Consider the following 22,542-nt stretch of genomic DNA (forward strand, 5'->3'; position numbering starts at 1 on the left):
TCAACTGACTGCCCTTTGTGCAAATGTTATTATTGAAACACTTCAACACTGTTCTGCCTGAAGTAATCATACCCTAGTTTATTGTTGTATTTGGTAAAACACACATCTGCCACAGAATTGTTTTTGTAGCTATGTTGCAACATAGTCAACACATTCCTGCAAAATCCAATTACAGGTGTAATTACTTGCACATCTGCAAAAGAAAAATGTGAGTAGTTAGATTTGACAACAACTCTCCAATGATTGGAGCTTTTTGCAGAAAGTGCAGCCCTGCCTGGCATTCCTCAGCTGCTCCTCCTGTCCAAGGTCTTCATTACACCTGTAAAGTTTCCCATCGTGCTCCAGTCACCATCTGTGCTCTCTGCTCCCCCTCTCAGCTCCATCGTTAACCAGCCCGGAGAGTCGACGCTTCGCCGGGAGTTCCTGCGGTTGCAGCAAGAGAACACAAACCACTCGGCGTCCCAGCAGCAACAGCAGGTGCTCCAGCAACAACTGCAGCAACAGGAGAAGTACAAGCAGCAGCTACTGGCTGAGCGGCAGAAACGCATCAACCAGCAGAAGGAGCAGAGGAGGTGGCTGGAGGATGTAAGGGTTTTCTTCTTGAAGCTTTGCCATTCGCATGTGTTACTGTGCATCACCCCATCAGAGGGGTCACTTTCTTTTTTGTTTCACTTGTGGCAAAGGGTACAACTAAAGTGAAGTAAAGTTTATTTATTAGTGTCACAAGTAAGGCTCACATTAACACTGCAATGAAGTTACTGTGAAATTCCCCTCGTCGCCACACTCTGGCGCCTGTTTGGGTCAATGCACCTAACCAGCACGTCTTTCAGACTGGGAGGAAGCTGGAGCACCCAGAGGAAACCCACGCAGACGTGGGGAGAATGTGCAAACTCCACACAGACAGTGACCCAAGCTGGGAATCGAACCCAGGTAGCGGTGAGGCAGCAGTGCTAACCACTGTGCCACCGTGCCACCCCACTATTCCCCTTCACATAGATTTCTTAAGCAGTCAGAATCAATCTGCTATGCCTCACTAACATAGTTGTAAATACTGCATTTATTTTATATATTAAGGTTATATCCTTAGTGTTCAGGCATGACATTACACATGGCCTCCCCCTGCACCAGCACAGTTCTAGCACTCCTGGGTAATTCAGACAGCGGGCAATGGTGTAGAATGGACAATATTGATTCAGCACCCGTTATGCATCTGTCCTGAACATCCACCCATCAATTTCAGTCACGAGAGATCTATAATGGCACGGTGACACAGTGGTTAGCACTGCTGTCTCACGGGACCTGGGTTCAATTCCAGCCTTGGGTGACTGTTTGTGTGGAGTTTGCACGTTCTCCCCGTGTCTGCGTGGGTTCCCTTCGGGTGCTCCCGTTTCTTCCCACAGTCCAAAGATGTGTGGGTTAGGCTGATTGGCCAGACTAAATTGATGCTAGTGTCAGGGAATTAGCAGGGTAAATATGTGGGATTACGGGAGTAAGATCTGGGTGGGATTGTGGTCAGTGCAGGCTTGATGGGCCGAATGGCCTCCTTTTGCACTGTAGGGATCCTATGGTAACAGGAGCTGAATTTTGCACGATTGACATCTTGCACTATTGCCAAAGTCCAAATCACCCCTGTTGCATTGGTCTGTACGTGCACGACCCAATGCGGCCTTTTATTTCCCATTGAAGTCCAGCATCTGATGGTCAAAGTAATCAGCTAGACTTGGGGTTTTCTGACAATTGTCATTTCTGCGCTGCCTCGCACAGCATCACAAGAGGGAACAGGAGCTGCGGAAACAGCAGGAATGCGAGAAAAAGAAACCAGAACTGAAGGAAAGGCACAGAAAAGAACAGAGGAGTAGAGGAGAAGAAGAAGAAAGGAGATGGGCAGAGGAGGAAAGGTGGAATATAGTGGAAGGGAAGAGGAAAGCCGAGAAGAAACAGGTATGCTGTGTTCACCTACTGAGATCCTGGCACCCTGCGGTCCGTCACTTTAAAGGGTGGATTATAACATTGAGCTTTGCAACAATTAGCAACAGGTTTTGTCCCTTTCAAAGCACTGTTTTGTTTTACCATTCACAATGGTTCTTATGAAACACTTTTTAAAAGTATTTGCATTTAAATAGCATCTTTTCCAATGGCCCAAAATACGTTCCAGCCAAGTATCTTTAAAATGGAGTCAGTGTTGTGATACAGAAAATGCAGCAGCTATTTCCTTTCTTTATTCATTCGTGGGACATGGGCGTCGCTGGCTGGCAGCATTTATTGCCCATTCCTAGTTGCCCTCAAGAAGGTGGTGGTGAGCTGCCTTCTTGAATTGCTGCAGTCCATGTTCTTTGTGTTGACCCACAATGCCGTTAGGGAGGGAATTCCAGGATTTTGACCCAGCGACTGTGAAGGAATGGCGATATATTTCTAAGTAAGAAGTTTCACAACACCAGGTTAACCTGGTGTTGTGAAACTTCTTACTGTGCTTACCCCAGTCCAACGCCGGCATCTCCACATCATGATATATTTCTAAGTCAGGCTGATGAGTGGCTTGGAGGGGAACTTGCGGGTGCTGGTGCTGCCCTTGTCCTTCTAGATGGAAGTGGTCCTGGGTTTGAAAGGTGCTGTCTAAGGATCTTTGGTGAATTGCTGCAGTGCATCTTGTAGATAGTACACACTGCTGCTACTGAGCGTCGGTGGTGGAGGGAGTTGATGTTTGTAGATGTAGTGCCAATCAAGCGGGCTTTGTCTTGGATGGTGTCAAGCTACTTGAGTGTTGTTGGAGCTGCACTCATCCAGGCAAATGGGGAGTCTTCCATCACACTCCTGACTTGTGCCTTGTAGATGGTGGGTAGGCTTTGGGGAGTCAGGAAGTGAGTTACTTGCCACAGTATTCCTAGCCTCTGACCTGCTCTGGCAGCTGTGTTTATGTGTTGAGTCCAGTTGAGTTTCTGGTCAATGGTAACTCCAAGGATGATGCCAGTGGAGGATTCAGTGATGGTAACACCATTGAATGTCAAGGGGCGGTGGTTAGAGTGTCTCTTATTGGTGATGGTCATTGCCTGGCATTTGTGTGGCGCCAATGTTGCTTGCCATTTGTCAGCCCAAGCCTGGATATTGTCCAGATCTTGTTGCATTTGAACATGAGCTGCTTCAGTATCTGAGGAGTTGCGATTGGTGCTGAACATTGTGCGAACATCCCCACTTCTGACCTCATGATGGAAGGAAGATCATTGACGAAGCAGCTGAAGATTGTTGGGCCGAGGACACTACCCTGAGGGACTCCTGCAGGGATGTCCTGGAACTGAGATGACTGACCCGCCACAACCACAATCATCTTCCTATGTACCAGGTACGACTCCAACAAATGGAGTATTTGCCACCCACATGACTCCTGTTTTGCTGGGGCTCCTTGATGCCACACTCAGTCAAATGTCGCCTTAATTTCAAGGGCTGTCATTCTTACTTCACCTGGGATTGTCTATCCCCACCGCTGTCAGTTGGAATTCCCATTGACGTCACCCCACGCCAGCGGGAAACCCATGGGCGGGGGTGCGTTGCCGGCGGGACCGGAGAATTCCACCGGCATGAAAGCTTTATTGACCATCACCAGAATGATCTTGAATTTGAGTTGTTTCAAAATTGCCCTTTCGATAGGCTGTAGTTCAATGTAAACTTTCTGAAGCGGGTATTGAATACCTATTTTTAATTAGCTCCAGCTCTGATTGAAATGAGCAAAAGTGACAAGGAAAGACAAAATATCCCGAATTTTGCAATTCTCTGAATGTTCAAATGGAATAGATTCTACGTGGCCTTGCGGGGAGGCAATGGCCTAGCGGTATTATCACTCGACTATTAATCCAGAAACTCAGCTAACGTTTTGGGGAACCAGGTTCGAATCCCGCCACGACAGATGGTGGAATTTGAATTCCATTAAAAAAATTGGAATTAGGAATCTACTGATGACCATGAAACCATTGTCAGAAAAATCCATCTGGTTCACTAATGTCCTTTAGGGAAGGAAATCTGCCATCCTTACCTGGTCTGACCTACATGCGACTCCAGAGCCACAGCAATGTGGTTGACTCTCAACTGACCTCCAAGGACGACTAGGGATAGGCAATAAATTCTGGCCAGCCAGTGAAGCTTGTGAATGAATAAAATAAAGTGTGATTATTTAAAGAGAGCATGTCAAATGTATTTCTCCAGCTTGTTCATTTCCTTGTTAATGCCAAACCAGATATTGTGTATTTTAACTCTCCGCAGGGGGAGGCCCGACAGGAATCCCAGCTACGTGAAAACTCGAGAGCGATGGACATGCCTCAGCTGCAGGTATGCAAGCACAGTTTGCTAACTTTGCTATGTTATCTTCATATGGTTTATTCTCTGAACCTTAGTGGGCTTCTGATGCACAGGAGAAAAGCTCTGTCAGTCCCAGATACAATGAACATACATACATGGCCTGCTGTAGAATTGTTATGTTTTAAAGTGGACCAGACAATTTATGCGTGACATTGTAAATTGCATTCCAATTCCAAAATGGAATGGGTAGAGAATTCCCATATTTTGTGAGCTGCGAGCAGGATTTTCACTCCAGGGAAAATAAACTTGTTATTAATGGAACATGTAACATTGTGTATCATAGAATCCCTACAGTGCAGAAGGAGGCCATTCAGCCCATCGAGTCTGCACCAATCACAATCCCTCCCAGGCCCTTTCCCCGTAACCCCATGCATTGACCCTAACTAATCCCCCTGACATTAAGGGTCAATTTAGCAAGGCCAATCCCCCCAACACGCATATCTTTGTACTGTGAGAGAAAATCGAAGCACTCAGAGGAAATCCACGCAGACACGGGGAGAATGTGCAAACTTCACGCAGGCAGTTACAGAAGCCGGGAATCGAACCCGGGTCCCTAGCGCTGTGAGGCAGCAGTGCTAACAACTGTGCCACCATGCCACCCATGTGTATTAGTGATGGGTCAAACATAATATTATTGCTGACACCATGCTGGACTTTGGAATAGTTTGAAACCCTAGTTGGACAGAGCCATTGAATGGACAAACATTCTCCCATTTGTTGCTGTCTTTCTGTTTTTGTACATGCAAGGTCTTTTGGAATTGAGTCAAACCTGATACACTCGTGAATTGAATTAAATAGAATTTTACAGCACATCTGTGCCTCCTCCCTCCCGACGTGATCTAGCTCCATCAAAATAGCTTTCTATTCCTTTCTCATGTGCAAATCTACCTTCCTGTGAAAAGCATCTAGGCAATTTGTCTTAACTATGTGGCAGCAAGTTCAACATTCTAATTATTCTCGCAATAAAGTAGTTTCTCACTATTGTATTTATTAACAACTTTTATATTTTTACGGTCTCTAGTTTTTAACTTGTCTCCTGTAGAAATATCTACTCCATGTTTATTCACTCAAACTGCTCCATAATTTTAAAAGCCATTGAGGAAATGTGTAAGCAAAGGTGAGCACTTGGATACAAGGAAGGAGCATAATTTGAATAGGAAGATCAAAACTTCAGGGTGAGAAATGAATGGTGATCCTATAAAAATAGGAAGAAAAAAGGCAGGGTATCAAAGAGGGAAATAAAATGGGGAAGAGGAGACTAGAGTGGCAAACAGGATCAGTGATCAGCCCGGTGATTGTACGCAATTTTTAATGAACTCGGTTTACCCACAGTAAGCAAGAAATCAGATAACTTATAACAAGTTAATTCTTCACAAAAGGCAAAGATCTAAAGAGTGGCACCAGAAAAACTTTTTTCAATTATACCATCATGTTGGAATAGAATAAGTGTAGTGTGACAATACTGTGTCATTAAGAAACATATTTGGCTCATGTTTCTTGTGCAGGATTTGCTTTCACAGAAACTCAGCTCAGTTGCTGTTTGGGATCGAGAGAGAGAATGAATAACTCTGTCCACCTCTTTTTCTCTCTGGATTTGGAAACTGGGATCTGTCAGGAAATAGGTCTCTTTCTGTGAAGTTCTGCTGCTCGAAGGTAGATCTTTCTCTGGAAGCTGTTATATGGGAGTCAGAAGGCAGGTGTTTTTCTTTATCTGTCCAGGGGGGTTAAAAGGCTGGAAATCTAGCGTCCACATGAGCATATTGTCCTTTGGTGCTAATTGGTTCTGAAGTAGGATTTATATCTATGGGAGATATTGCTTAAATTGGAACAATAGAGATAGATAGCTCTAAAAATTACACTTTGTCATGTTAGGTATTTTAATTGGTAAAAGTAATGTTAATTTTTTTGTTATATTCTGTGTTCTTAAGTAGAGTTTGTTTTAATAAAAGCTTTCTGGTGGGTCAATAGAATCACACTTGGAGAGAAACACCCTATGCTCACACTAATGCCAAAATCAAATAAAGTTCTGGTCGAGGCTAACTTCATAATGTACCTTGGAGTTTCTGATCTGGTCCCTAACAGTAGCTATTTAATCATTGTTTGTTCCATGTCAGTGGCATTAGTCAGGTGCCAGAACACAAGAAATCAGGGACATGTATTGCTAGGCACCTATCAGATGCTCCAAATGGAATTGGCACCAGTCTAAGTATTTAAAATGGGGGATAATGACATGCTGATATCATATGTCACATCTTACATCATTGACACCCAAGTAACACCAGCTGCTGGGGGCACCTGTAGATAATGGGCATCAGGCTTCACTTGGACAAGCGATCTGGAATGCGCTGTCTGAAAGGATAATGGAAGCAGATTCAATAGCAACATTCAAAAGAAAATCGGATACATATCTCCAAATAAATTATCCGGGCACATTTTGCATCCTTTAATGGTATTGAATTATTTTAATAGGGATATTTAAGCTGACTGTCAGATTAATTGTTAAAATCTTCATCATCCAATAGGCATGACCAGTGTGAACAAGTTGAGATTCCCTTCGCTCTGCTTTGGAAGTTGGTTCCAAAGATTGTTTTATAAATTGGCAGGCAAAACATTACTCCCCTAGAAATTGCACACAGTCACTGAAATCCCTAAAATGGAAGCAGGAAGGGTATGCACAACCATCTTCCATGTCAGATAAAGAGAAAGGTGAGGCATTCTTTACCCACTCCTAAAGTAGGCATTTTTATTTTGCAATTTGTTCATGGGATGTGGGCATCACTGGGAGGTCCTTCATTTATTGCCCATCCCTAATTGCCCTGAACTGAGTGGCTTGCTAGGCCATTTCAGTTAAGAGAGTCAACCACATTGCTGTGGGTCTGAGTCACATGTTGACCAGACCAGTTTTAAACCCAGGTCCCCAGAGCATTACCCTAGGTTTCAGAATTACTCGTCCAGCGACAGTACACCATTGCCTCCCCAAGTTCGGGTACATTCAAAAGAGGATTAATGCTTGCTTGGGATCCCTTCTCCTGAAGCGGCCATCATTATTGTCATCTGACAACATGGAAACCAGCCCCAGGGATAAACTGGGGGATCTCATTGAAACTTAGAGAATAAGGAAAGGCCTGGATAGTGTGGATGTGGGGAAGATGTTTCCATTAGTGGGAGAGACTAGAATCCAAGGGCACAACCTCAGAGTAAAGGGATAACCCATTAGAACTGAGATGAGGAGGAATTTGCTCAGCCAGAGGGTGTGACTGTATGGAACTCATTGCCACAGAAGGCTATGGTGGCCAGATCATTGAGTGTATTTAAGACAGAGATAGATAGGTTCTTGATTGGTCAGGGGATCAAAGTTATGGGGAAAAGGCAGGAGAATGGGGTTGAAAGACATACCAGCCATGATCGCATGGCAGGGCAGACTAAATGGGCCAAATGGCCTAATTCTGCTCCTATATCTTATGGTCTATGGAACGTTTTTTACCCGTCCGCATCATCACACCTACTCCTGAGTTTCTTTGCAAGGTTATAATGAAATAATCTTTTTTTTTTCCTGCTTATATTTGACATTGTGCAACTGAAGAAATTGGAGAGATTGAACCACTGTCAACCCCATGCTTTTTCAGTTCCATGTGGAGATTTCCCCAGCAGTGATGAGAGAGAAGTCAGAGATACTCATTAGAACAAGTTTTTCTGAAGGAAATCATGTGGCGGTGGAAGACAGTAGAGAGCAACAAGTGGGAAAAGAAAGAGGAAAAGATTGAGGGAGGGGGAGAGGGTCGAATGACAGTGGTGTGGAGAAAACCAAAAGGGGAGCAGAGATGAGAAAGGAAATGGACCGAATGAAAGACAGAATAATTAAGGCCTATGCGTTGTCAAAACCACAAGAACAAATTAGAACCAGCCTGCCATTGATGCCTGAGCACATTGAGAGGATTTACTCTAACAAAGGGCTATGAACTCAATTCCTCATATCACAAAAGATCATTGATAAAGGAGCCAGAAATGAATCAGAAGAAGTATGTGCAGTCAGTTATGATGACCTAGGATACACTGTCTGAAAGAGTAATGGAAGCAGATTCAATAGTAACGTTCAAACGAAAATTTTGATACGTACTTTAAAGGAAAAGTTGACAGGGCTCTCATAACCCCAGGAGTCAGCTGTGAAGGGTCCGTTTATTGCAGAAGATGAAAATAAACAATAACCACAAGCCTGTGGTGAACACAACAGGTCCCAATCATGACTAAAAGGGCCCTCTCAGGGTCTTGCTTTATACAGGGCTTGGCATACGAGCTCCACCTGGTTGGCTAATTACCAATCTCCAGGGAGCTCGTTAGTGATTCCCATGTAGATCATGGGGGTTATCACAAGGGCAATGGGGAAAGAGCAGGGGAGAATGGGACTAATTGGATAACTCTTTCAAAGAGCCAGCACAGCTAGGTATGGTGGGCAAAATCACCTTCTTCTGTGCTGCATCATGTGTTTTCTACCTTCTCCCGTGCCTTTATGTCCCTTTTATAATACGGAGATCAGAAATATTCACACTCCTCCATGGCTGTATTTTGCAGGGTGCCGTGGTACCTGTAATTACCCGTAATCTCTTTTTTATAGTAATCCCCTTTCAGTATTATAGCCAGTTTTCAATTTATTCTTCTACTTGTTCCACAGAAACATAAAAACATAGCAGCATTAGGCCATTCGGCCCTACAAGCCTGCTCTGCTGCCCTTCACTGTGATCATGGTGGGTGCTCTATCTCCTGCACACTCTCCATACCTCTTGGCACCTTTAGAGCCTATAAATATATTTGTTTCTTTCTTGAATACCTCAAGTGACTTGGCCTCCACCTCATTACGTGGCAGAAAACTCTACAGGTTCACCACTCTCCGAGTAAAGAATTTTGTCCTCATCTCAGTCCCAAATGGCCTACCCCATTTTCTAAGACCATGACCCCAGCCAGGGGAAACAACATTCCTGTCCAGCCTGTCCAGCCCTGTCAGAATTTTATATATTTCAATGAGATTCCATCTCATTCTCCTAATCTCCGGTGAATACAGGCACACTCGACCCAATCTCTCCTCATATAACAATCCTGCTATCTCAGGAATTAGTCTGGTGAGCCTTCATTGCATTCCCTGTATGGTAAGGAGACCAAAACTGTACAGAATACCCCAGGTGTGGTCCCACCAAAGTCCTGTGCAGTTGCAGTAAGGCTTCTTTGCTTCTGTACTCAAATACTCTTGCAATGAAGGCCAGCATCCCATTTGCCTTCCTAACTGCTTGCTGTACCTGCATGTTTGTTTTCAGTGACTGGCGTACAAGGACACCCAAGTCCCTTTGTACATCAACATTTCCCAGCCTATCACCATTTAAATAACACTCTCCCATTCGGTTTCTCCCGCCAAAGTGGATAACTTCACATTTATCCATGTTAAACTGCAGAACGTCTAGGGAAGGGGATCAGGGCAGTGAGATTAGTTATGTTCTGTATCAGAGCGCCAGTACAGAATAAACAGCTGAATGCCCTCCTTCTATGCTACAAACTTCTGTACTTCATATCTTGAATTTTAGAAAGTTAGTGTGAAAATGCAAAGTTTCTATCTGAAATACAAATTGTATCCTGTTAATACAGAGAAGTAGCTACATCTGGATAACTGGATAAACTTGAATTCTGTCTTATTGCACATAGATTTCAATAGGGTGGCAGAATTCACGGAATCACAGAATACTACAGTGCAGAAGAGGCCACCATTCAGCCCATCTAGTCTGCACCGACGCATGAAAGACCCCGACCTGCCCACCTAATCCCACTTGCCAGCATTGGCCCATAGCCTTGAATGTAATGGCGTGCTGAGTACTCATCCAACTCTCCTAACTTCCCTCAATAGGACCTTTAGCTCCCAATAAAGCTATGGGCTATTTTTGGCAGACAATGGGCGGGATTTTACGGTCTCACTCGTCCAGAACCCCGGCCGAGCTCAGCGGACCTTTCCATGTTCCGCTCCTCGTCCACTCCGATTCCTGTGGCGGGCAGGGTGGTAAAATTCCAGCCAATGTGTCGAGGTGAGGAAGGTATTCATTGAGGAAGAGCCGTCAATGGCTGATGCATGGGAATCTCACCACTGACTATAAACTTTGCTGGAAAGAGCCCAGACGCATGACCCTTTCTCCTGCTCAACTTGGGCCCCACTGCTCCCCTCATCCCGCCACCGACTTCACTGGATCTCTCAAACTGCCATCACGTCTCTTAGTACACCCAGCGGAAGGAATCAGATACCTTCCCTTTCACCTGTGGGGTTCACAGCTCTTCAGCCCCCATGGACCTTGACTGGAGCAGCAATGGAAAATAAGATAGATGGAGGGCCTCCAGTCCTAACCTCCTGGGATCCTTTGTGACAATGTGCAAGTGTGAAAAATAATGGAGATAAATAAGGAGCCTTGCTTCAGTGGAGCCTAAATTGAACCAAGATCATTGAAGTAAATCCAAACCAAACCAATAAAATCAATCTTCTCACCATCAGCAATATGCAAAAAATCAATCACTTCTCTCTCCCTGATTGCTGTTGGAAAGCGAAACTCAGCTCACGTAAGCTGGTGATGAATTATGTCCAGTTTGTGGTGCGTGATCAACATGACGGATCTTCGCAAAGATGGGGACCTTGATTTGCATTTGTCTCAATTTTAAGTTAATTAAGGTCAAAGTCCGCTGAGGCTCCATGATGAGATAGAATACAATTGGGATTCTGAAGGGATATGTAATTACTTCAATTTTGTGTCCCTGTTGTGCAAGTACAAGGTTGTGTCCTCAGCCAATTGAAGGCTTTTTATGCTTGTAAGGCAATCTTGTGACATTTCCAGTTAATAATCCTTTGAGAACGGAATTGTCTTTTCGGATTACATAGTAATGTATTATGTAGCAGTAATGCTGCCTCTCAGTAGCATTCTGTTTAGTGGCTAGATTGGCCTTGTGCTCTTAATTTAATTTTCTTTTCATTAGAAATTTGAAACTCTCTTTCAGAAATGGCAGTTGATGCTCTCCCAATTTTTAATTCTATTGATAGACTTTAATTAATCAAAGATATTAAGTGATATAAGGCCAAGGCAAGCATATGGAGTTAGATCGCACATTATCTCATTGAACGGTAGAACAGATTTGAGGGGCTTTTTAAAATTCATTTGTGGGACATGGGCATCGCTGGCTGGCCAGCATTTATTGCCCATCCCTGGTTACCTTTGGCTAGGCCACTTCAGAGGGCAGTTGAGAGTCAACAACATTGCTGTGGCTCAGGAGTTGCATGTAGGCCAGACCCGGTAAGGACAACAGATTTCCTTCCCTAAAGGACATTAGTGAACTAGATTAGTGAACCAGATGGGTTTTTCGGACAATCGATAATGGTTTCATGGTCATTGGTAGACTCTTAATTCCAGATATTTTTGATTGAATTCAAATTCCACCAACTGCCGTGGCGGGATTCGAATCCGGGAACGCAGAAAATTAGCTGAGTTTTCCGGATTAATAGACGAGCGATAATACCACTAGGACATCGCTTCCCCACAATAAAGGCTAAATGGTCTCCTCCTGTCCCCATAGAATAGAATCCCGACAGTATAGAAGGAGGCCATTCAGCCACCGAGTCTGTACCGAACACAATCCCACCTCGGCCCTATTCCCATAACCCCACACACTTACCCTGCTAATCCCCCTGACGCTAGGGGCAATTTAGCATGGCCAATCAACCTAACCGGCACATCTTTGGACGGTGGGTGGAAACCGGAGCACCCGGAGGAAACGCACGCAGACACAGGGAGAACATGCAAACTCCACACAGACAGTGGCCTGAGGAATTCAACCTGGGTTCCTGGTGCTGTGAGGCAGCAGTGCTAACCACTGCGCCACCGTGTCGCCTATGTTTCTGTGTTTTTTTGCACAGCCTCACCATCACACACTGTTCAGAGAGAAAGATTGTGGACACGTGATTTACTTTCAGTCATCACCTTGATCTAGTGATTATGATTTGCTCAACATCATTTTTTCTCTCCTCGTGGGAAGCCAAAATTGAGTTCCAAAGTGTCAGAGGCACGACGTTTTGCAAGTTATTAAAAGTGCAGCTTAATAAAGCCATATTAAGTGCAAAAGAAAAACACTGGTGTTTATTTTCTAGAGAGAAAGAATCCAAAAACAGAGAGCACAATTGGAGTACGATTCATTGTTCTGGTCTCCAAATTATGACATGCAGATAGAAAGACCAGAGGAAGAGCAAAAACAGACCTATTAACACGGATGATACCAGTACTGTGAGGGTGCAACGATCAGGAAAGACTGGATAGTTTGGAGCTCATTTCTCTGGGAAAGAGAAGATGGAGAGATGACGGGGGAGGGGGAGTGGGGGGGAACTTTCCGGCCATTCACGCCAGCAGAAGTTTCCAGTCCTGCTGCAGTGGTAGCCAAAACATCCATCCACACTTGTCGCAGCAGCAGGGTATGAATGGCCTGTAAGATCGCGGCTGACATGATAAAACTCTTGAACATTATGCAAGGGGTTGATAGGATAGATCAGAATGCATCATCAGCTGCTGTTATTTATTGGTGTGTGGTGGTTGCCCCTACCATTCACCTTCCCTCATCCTTCAACCTCACTACCCAATACTGTACATCATCCCTAAATATTCCTTCATGTGTCCACTTAATCGTCTTAAGTTTCCACTAGGATTCATGAATATTAGAGAGTCACTAATAAATCCAACAGGTAATTCTGAGAGACATTAATATCCAGTGGATATCTAGAACGTGGAACTCAGTGCCACGATGAGTAGGCGGCGTGGTGGCACAGTGGTTCGTATTGCTGCCTCACAATGCCAGAGACCCGGGTTCGATTCCCAGTTTGGGTCACTGTCTTTATGGAGTTTGCACGTTCTCCCCGTGTCTGTGTGCTTTTCCTTCGGGAGCTCCGGTTTTCTCCCACGGCCTAAAGATGTGCGGGTTAGGTGGATTGGCCATGCTAATTTGCCCCTTAGTGTCAGGGGGACTAGCTAGGGTAAATGCATTGGGTTATGGGAGTAGGGCCTGGGTGGGATTGTGGTCGGTGCAAACTCCACACAGACAGTAACCCAAGCCGGGAATTGAACCCGGGTACCTGGCGCCATGAGGCAGCAATGCTAACCACTGTGCCACCGTGCTGCCCGCTTTGGTGCATTCTCCCCTTTAAGACCCAGGAGGTACCACCCTCCCTCCCCCCCTCCCCCAACCCTGGCATCTACCCTCTGATGCTGCAATCGCCCCCTCCAAACCTGTAGGGCATCCGCAACCACCGGGACTTTAGTTCCAGGCAGAGCACTGCAGTACCACTTTTGGCCAGTGCAGCGCTATGTCTGATGGGTTGGGGAGCTGTCAGCCAATTAGGCTGGCCAGCAGTTCTCCAAGGGGGTCAGTGCAGACTCGATGGGTCAAATGGCCTCCTTCTGCACTGTCGGGATTCTATGTAATGTGAACTTTGACCATTATATGTGACATTTGATGTTCCATATTGTGAAGTGACCAAAATGGATTGGGGACTCTTACTGCCTATTAATAATAAGTAGCAGAATAAGCTCATTTGGACATATTTCCCAGAGAGGCAAGTAGTAGAATAATCCAACTGGCAAGTTACCAGAGTTAAATGAATGAACTATGAATGCCGATCATGGCAGACTTCCAGGGCAAAATTAGTGGAGATTAAATAAACATGAGTGCTGGAGAAGTGGACTGGGAGAACCATCTGTTTTTGGTGACTCCCAGAGTCAGAGTTCACATCGAACGGAAGCAAATCTGGTCATCATCTTCTCAACCTATCTCCCAATCAATCGAGCTCCTCATGTGCAGTGACAAACCAAAATGTTCTTGACACTTCCCAAGTTAACCCTTTGAATTCTGTCCATGCCTTTTGCACATTTCCAAACAACGTTTAGTTCCTGGCGTATCGCTCTGACAAAAATGGCTCCACCTCTGAAGCTTTTAAAGTGGAACCAGAATAAAGCACGCAGCTGTTTAACGATGTGTGAGCCTGAGTGAAGTGTATCAGTTAAATAAAAAAACTCCAGGCACAGTGTGCACTGCTGATGCCAGAGAAATGCAAACTTATGATCCAAACTTGAAATTCAGTATTTCTTTTTTTATTCATTTACGGGATGTGGGCATTTATTGCCCATCTCTAACTGCCCTCCATTTCACAGGGCATTGGAGAGTAAACCACGCTGTTGTGAGTCTGGAGTACATAGTTTAAGTTTAAAGTTTTAAAGTTGATTTATCGGTGTTACAAATAGGCTCACATTAACACTGCAATGAAGTTACTATGAAATCGACATGTAGACCAGACCAGGAAAAGACAGCAGATTTCCTCCCCTAAAGGACTTCAGTGAACCAGATGGGTTTTCATGGCAATCGACAAAGGTTTCACGGTCATCATTAGACTTTTAATTCCAGATTTTTACTGAATTCAGATTTCACCATTTGCCATGGTGGGATTCGAACCAGGTCCCCAGAGGATTACTTTGGGTCACTATGCCACCACCGCACTTCCGATATCTTGCCGAATGTGTCAATTAAGTGGACAATCCTGATCTTAGCATAATACTAACTCCAGTTATTTAATTTGTGTGCTGAGCATGTTGAATACAGATAGCCTGCTATGACATATGACACAGACACAGCAGCAGTTTAAAAGGTCTAACTAAAAGGTGTCAGATCTCTCAGTGGGAGAGCATTTTGGGGATAGTGATCATTACTGCTATCTCCTTTACATTAGCATTGGCGAGAGGTAGGATCAGTCAAGCTAGGAAAGTGTTTATTTGGAGGAAAGGCAATTATGAGGCTATTAGGCAGGAAATTAGAGGCATAAATTGGAAGGGGGTTTTCTCAGGGAAATGTACAGAAGAAATGTGCCAAATTTTCAAGGAAAATTTGTCTGGAGCTCTGCACAGCAACGTTCCAATGAGACAGGGGAGTTAGGGTAGGTTACAGGAACCATGGTGCGCGAAAGCTGTAACGAATTTAGTCAAGAAGAAAAGAAAAGCCTACAAAAGGTTCAGGGAGCGAGGTAATGTTAGAAATCTAGAAGAGTATACGACTAGTAGGAAGGAACTTAAGAGGGAAATTAGAAGAGCAAGTAGGGGGTCATGAGAAGGCCTTGGCAGACAGGATAAAGGAAAACCCCAAGGCATTCTACAAGTATGTTAAGAGCAAGAAGATAAGATGTGAAGGAGTAGGACCTATCAAATGTGACGGTGGGAAAGTCTGAATAGAACCAGTAGAAATAGCAGAGGTACTCAATGAATACATTACTTCAGTATTCACAGTGGAAAAGGATCTTGGTAGTTGCAGTGCAGACTTGCAGTGGACTGAGAAGATTGAGCATGTGGACATTAGGAAAGAGGATGTGTTGGAGCTTTTGAAAAGCATCAAGTTAGATAAATCGCCGGGACCGGATGTGATGTACCCCAGGTTACTGTGGGAGGCGAGGGAAGAGATTGCTGAGCCTCTGGCGATGATATTTGCGTCATCAATGGAGACGGGAGAGGTTCCGGAGGATTGGAGGATTGCGGATGTGGTTCCTTTATTCAAGAAAGGGAGAAGAGATAGCCCAGGAAATTATAGACCAGTGAGTCTAACCTCAGTGGTTGGTAAGTTGATGGAGAAGATCCTGAGAGGCAGGATTTATGAACATCTGGAGAGGAATAGTATGATCAGAAATAGCCAGCACGGCTTTGTCCAAGGCAGATCATGCCTTACGAGCCTAATTGAATTTTTTGAAGATGTAACTAGACACATAGACGAGGGAAGAGCGGTAGATGTAGTTTATATGGATTTCAGCAAGGCGTTTGATAAAGTGCCGCATGCAAGGCTTATTGAGAAAGTGAAGGGGCATGGGATACAAGGGGACATTGCTTTGTGCATTCAGAACTGGCTTGCCCACAGAAGGCAAAGAGTGGTTGTAGATGGGTCTTTTTCAGCATGGAGGTCGGTCACCAGTGGAGTGCCCCAGGGATCTGTTCTGGGACCCTTGCTCTTTGTGATTTTTATAAATGACCTGGATGAGGAAGTGGAAGGATGGGTTGGCAAGTTTGCTGTTGACACAAAGGTTGGTGGTGTTGTGGATGGTGTAGAGGGATGTCAGCAGTTGCAACGAGACATAGATAAGATGCAAGACTGGGCGGAGAAGTGGCAGATGGACTTCAACCCAGATAAGTATGTGGTGGTTCATTTTGGCAGGTCGAATAGGATGAAAGAATATAATATTAAGGGTAAGACGCGTGGCAGTGTGTCAGATCAGAAGGATCTTGGGGTCCGGGTTCATAGGACGCTCAAAGCAGCGTCGCAGGTAGAGGCTGTGGTTAAGAAGGCGTATGGAATACTGGCCTTCATCAATAGAGGAATTGAGTTTAGAAATCGAGAGATAATGCTGCAGCTGTATAGGACCCTGGTCAGACCCCACCTGGAGTACTGTGCCCAGTTCTGGTTTCCTCATTACAGAAAGGATGTGAAAGCCATAGAAAGGGTGCAGAGGTGATTTACAAGGATGTTGCCTGGATTAGGTGGCATGCCTTATGAGGATAGGTTGAGAGAGCTAGGTCTTTTCTCCTTGGAGAAGCGAAGGATGACAGGTGACCTGATAGAGGTGTATAAGATGTTGAGAGGTATTGATAGAGTGGATTCTCAGAGGCTTTTACCCAGGGCTGAAATGGTTGCCACAAGTGGTCATAGGTTTAGAGTGCTGGGGAGAAGGTACAGAGGAGATATTAGGGGTAAGTTTTTTACTCAGAGGGTGGTGGGTGCGTGGAATCGGCTGCCGGTAGCGGTGGTGGAGGCAGATTCGATAGGGTCTTTTAAGAGACTTTTGGATAAGTTCATGGAAGTTAGAAAGATAGAGGGTTATAGGTAAGCCTAGTAGGTAGGGACATGTTCGGTGCAACTTGTGGGCCGAAGGGCCTGTTTGTGCTGTAGCTTTTCTATGATCTATGTTCTTCTATGTTCTAACGATTTTGGGGCAATTACACATGCGTCCTTCCTCCTCATTCTACTTCCTATAAGTTTGGCAAACACATGCCTAAAAGAATCATAGAATCACAGAATCCCTATGGTGCAGAAGAAAGCCATTCGGCCCATCAAGTCTGTACTGACTCTCCAACAAGAGCATCCCACCCAGACCCCCAACCCCATTTATTTACCCTGCTAATCCCCCTCACCTGCACGTCCATTGACTCTGTCTACACTTCCCGCTGCCTCAAAAAAGCAGCCAGCATAATCAAGGACCCCACGCACCCCAGATATTCTCTCTTCCACCTTCTTCAGTCGGGAAAAAGATACAAAAGTCTGAGGTCACATACCAACTGACTCAAGAACAGCTTCTTCCCTGTTGCCATCAGACTTTTGAGTGGACCCACCCTATATTAAGTTGATCTTTCTCTACACCCTAGCTATGACTGTAACACTACATTCTGCACCCTCTCATTTCCTCCTCTATGCATGGTATGCTTTGCCTGCATAGCATGCAAAAGACAATACTTTTCACTGTATACTAATACATGTGACACTAATAAATTAAATCAAATCCTTGGGACACTAAGGGACAATGTAACATGGCAAACCCATGCAGACCCGGGGAGAACATGCAATCGCCACACGGAGAGTCACCCAAGGCTGGAATCAAACCCAGGTCCCTGGCACTGTGATGCAGCAGTGCTAACCGCTGTGCTGCCACAAGGTGGTGGAGCCATGGCTGGGATTTTCCAGTCCCGTCAGTGGTCTTTTTGTTGGCCTGCTACATCACAGCCTATGTTTTGTCATCCTTTTTCCCATGGCATATTCGCAATATGGTGGGAATCTGGCTGATCACTAAAGGAAAGTGAGGTTCCCAGACAGCAAGGGGAAGGGGGTGGGTATGGTTGTGTTTGGTTACTTGCATTTTTCACAGTTTACCTTCAATGTGTGCGTTCAGGGAAAGCTCTGAATGGGAAAAATAGCCACTAGATGGGCTGAATATTATGTGCCCCTGGTGGGCATGTTGCTGCGGGGGAGGGTGGCGCATTTAAATGGCATGGACCCCCATCCCAGCACCTTCATCATATAGGGTGGCATGGTGGCACAGTGGCCACCATGCCTCACAGCGCCAGGGACCCGGGTTCAATTCCCGGCTTGGGTTACTGTCTGCATGTTCTCCCCGTGTCTGCGTGGGTTTCTTTCGGGTGCTCCGGTTTCCTCCCACAGTTCAAAAGACGTGCTGGTTAGGTGAATTGGCCATGCTAAATTCTCCTTCAGTGTACCCGAACAGGCACCGGAGTGTGGTGACTAGGGGAATTTCACAGTAACTTCATTGCGGTGTTAATGTAAGCCAACTTGTGACACTAATAAATAAACTTTGAACCTATTGTTTGCTACTTTACTCAATGTTGATTTTATGATGCATCTCCACAGGATCTAAACCTGAAAGTCTACAGGGACAACCTTACCAGTTCTGTTTCCCTAACGGATGTGGTCATGATTCCAACATCTCCCGGACAAGATGAAGTATTCTGGGATAGTGAAGAACCGCCTCCCAAGGTATAGTTATTGAAACACCTCCCACTTTGTTGCTCAGAGGCCTATAACATTCTTAGCACAATGGTGAGGCTCTATTTGCTTGTTCATCCATGCTGTGGAGTTTGTTAACTCATTTTGTGCTTAGCTGGAGTCACCTTCCTTTGTTGGATTGTGGAGCAAACTGTGTGAAAGTGGAGGGGGAAACATTCTTCCCCGCAGCTCATTGGCATGCATGGGAGGCTCTTGCTAATCTACTGAAGCGGAAACCTATGTTGCACATTGCCAGAAACAAGATGCATTTCCATGTTCTCCCTTTATATATTTTGCTGTTAACATCATTTGCTTTTAAAGGGAATTTGTCACAAACCCGTGCTATTAGCTCGAGGAACAAGCCAAACAGTAACAGGGAATTCAGTTGGCCAGAGATAAAACCCATCTTTCTCTGAAAAGCACATTTACAATTCACGAACTTGATCTCCACATCAAGAGTATTCTGTGTATGCACAGGATTTCCGATGTCTATGGCAGTGCTTTCAGTTTTGATGGCAGTGAATTTGCTCGCTGACTTACAATGCTCAATGTTAGCATCGCATACATGGCATTTCATAGAATCCCAACAGTGCAGAAGGAGGCCATTCAGCCCATCGAGTCTGCACTGACAACAATCCCACCCAGGCCATATCCCCGTAGACCTATATATTTAACCCACTAATCCCTCTAACCTACACATCTGGGGACACTAAGGGGGCAATTTAGCACGGCCAATCAACCTAACCCGCTCATCTTTGGAGTGTGGGAGGAAACCGGAGCACCCGGAGGAAACCCACGCAGACACGGGGAGAATGTGCAAACTCCACACAGACAATAACCCAAGCTGGGAATTGAACCATGGCGCTGTGAGGGAGCAGTGCTAACCATTGTGCTGCCATTTCATTACAAATATTTTGATTTCTGTTATTTTTAGCAACTTGTTGGATTTTTACATTACATTAACCATTGGTGCAAAAATTTAAGACTTGTAATTAACCTTTTAGTCACACGACAGTTGTCAATGGGATAGCAATAAACTGATCTGGCCCAGACCAGGCTGATTTTGGTTATTTTATCTCATCTCTGCATGTAGTAAATTCTTCTCAGAGAGTTCAAAGTGCAAACTTTTCAACTTTTTTCTTACATTTTCATTGTCTTGCTTTCTGTCTCTTAATCCAAAATCACAGAATTGTTATGGAGGCCATTTTGGCCCATCGTGTCAGCACCGGCTCTCCAGTATAATGCCATTCCCCTGTCTTTTCCCTACACCGCGGCACATTGTTTTGATTCAAATGCCCTCTTGAATGCCTCAATTGAACCTGCCTCCACCAGACTTCCAGACAGAGTGTTCCAGACCTGAACCACTCGCTATGTGAAATAGTTATTTTCTCACATCACAATCTCTCCTTTCGCAAATCACCTTAAATCTGTTCCCCAATGTTCTCAATCCTTTTATGAATGGGAACAGTTTCCCTCTATCTGCTCTGTCCAGCCCTGTCAGGAGTTTGAGCATCTCCATCAAATCTCCTGTTAGCTTTCTTCTCTCCAAGGAGAACAGTCCCAACCTCTCCAATCTGTCGTCTGAACTGAAGTTTCTCATCCCCTGGAACATTCCCGTAAACCTCTTCTGCACTCTCTCCAATGTGTTCACATCCTTCCGACAGTGCAGCGCCCAGAACTGTGCACCATATTCCAGCTGAGGTCTAACTATTGTCTGATATAAATTCAACATAACCCCCTTGCTCTTGTACTCTATGCCCCTATTAATAAAGCCCAGGATACGATGGGCAGGATTTTACAGCCTTGTTCAAACGAGACCGTAAATTCCCGCCCGAGGTCAACGGACATTTCCGTTGCCCATCCCTCACCCACTTTGATTCCCCTGTGCAGGTTAGGTTAATTGGCCATGCTAAATTGCCCCTTAGTGTCCCAAGATAGGACAATTAGTGGGGTAAATATCTGGGGTTACGGGGATAGGGCCTGGGTAAGATGCACTGTCAGAGAGTCGGTGCAGACTCGATGGGCCGAATGGCCTCCTTCTGCACTGTATAGATTTTATGTGGCTACAATTTTCTAGCCGTGGCAACAGTGGCTGTTATAGATTTGTCAAGGCCTAATTGAATAATGGAACAGGTTTGAGGAGCTGAATGGTTTACTGTTGTTCCTATGCTCCTGAATACCTGCTTAATTAATTTAGTTTTTAGTTTAACTAAGTCTTTAGGTATTGGCTTTGTAAATTCATTAATTCATTTTGCCACAACAGGGATAATTCACTGTGTTTAAATTGAATGTATTAAAATGTAATACTGCAGCAGATGGTTCTATTGCACGAGAGTAAGTTTAACATTTTTCCACATTTTGGGAAGTCCAGCACTGGTAAATTCTTCTGGGGGGGGGGGGGGGAGTGCGGATGGGTGGGGGGGAGGGGGGCGCGGGGGTCGGGGTGGGTGGTGCAGTTATTTTTTTAAAACTGACTTCACATTCTTTTCACTCATAAGGTTCCTGAACGGACTGTTTCGAAATCCTACAGCAGAGAGCAAATAAACAGTCACGGCCAGAAGAGCACCTCCAGGTGAGTGAACACTGTCTCCTGTAAATGGGGCCTAACAGCCTGGCTACCTCATGAACTCCACTGTTAACGGTGCCACAGGATGATTTGCCATCTACCGTGGCAAACCTTTTAGGACTGAGGACACCAGAGGGTGGTAAATGTGTGGAATTCACTACTACAGAAAGTAGTTGAAGCCGAAAGATTATGTGATTTCAAGAAGAAATTAGGGGCGGGGTTTTATGGCCTCGCTCATCCCGAAACTGTAAAATCTCGCCCAAGGTCAACGGACCTTCCCATTGTCCGCCCCTCACCCCCCCCACTCCGATTCCCGTGGCAGGCTGGGCAATAAAACTTTAGCCTAGATTTGGCTCCAGGGGCTAAAGGGATTAAGGGATATGGGAAGAAGGGGGGGGATCAGGATATTGAATTCGATGATCGGCCATGATCAAAATGAATGGCGGTGCAGGCTCGAAGGGCCAAATGGCCTACTCCTGCTTCTAGTTTCTGTGTAACCTTAGCTGCACTCAAAAAATTTTGCTGGTTAGATTACAGTTCTACATTTCTAACACAAATCATTTGCACCATTGCATCTTCCATGAACCACCCCAATCAGGTAGTGTAATGAAATAATTCTTTCATTCTCCTCTCTCCGTTAAGAAGTATTCCTTGATGTGTTTAAGGGTGAAAACCTGATGCAATTTTACTTGTACAAGTTGGTAAAGGATTTATCACCAAAGATAAGCATTTTTAATAAGATGAATAAGTGCTATGAATAACCTGATTAAAAATCACTGAAAATAACTTCAAAAACTACTTTCATTGCTGTACTCTAGGAATTTTCTTAGTGTAAATTATTTTATAAACATGATGGGCAAGATTCTCCAGCCTCCCAGCCGCGTGTTTCCCGCCAGCGGGGGGAGGTGGCGCGTTGTTTGCTAGTGGTGGGATTCTCCGGCCCCGCCGCTGTCAATGGGAATTCCCATTAACGTCACCCCACGAGAAACCCGCAGGCGTGAGTGTGCTGTCGGCGGGACTGGAGAATCCCACCAGCGTAGACAGCCGGA

At 45.0% G+C, this 22,542-nt stretch overlaps 1 protein-coding gene across 3 annotated transcripts in view; it reads left to right on the top strand.

Moving 5' to 3' along the window:
* The window catches only part of LOC144493006 (mitogen-activated protein kinase kinase kinase kinase 4), a 307,127-nt gene that overhangs the window by 169,284 nt on the left and 115,301 nt on the right, over positions 1 to 22,542 (top strand). For 2 of the 3 annotated variants that reach the window (XM_078211781.1, XM_078211783.1), the window contains exons 12-16: positions 378 to 585; positions 1,765 to 1,941; positions 4,252 to 4,317; positions 18,793 to 18,918; positions 21,426 to 21,499. In XM_078211781.1, the coding sequence (XP_078067907.1) occupies positions 378 to 585; positions 1,765 to 1,941; positions 4,252 to 4,317; positions 18,793 to 18,918; positions 21,426 to 21,499 (651 nt within the window). The remainder of the gene's footprint in view (positions 1 to 377; positions 586 to 1,764; positions 1,942 to 4,251; positions 4,318 to 18,792; positions 18,919 to 21,425; positions 21,500 to 22,542) is intronic. The other variant, XM_078211782.1, reaches the window with a different exon arrangement.

This window comes from Mustelus asterias, chromosome 4 (genome assembly GCF_964213995.1).
Source record: "Mustelus asterias chromosome 4, sMusAst1.hap1.1, whole genome shotgun sequence".
Taxonomy (NCBI): Eukaryota; Metazoa; Chordata; class Chondrichthyes; order Carcharhiniformes; family Triakidae; genus Mustelus; species Mustelus asterias.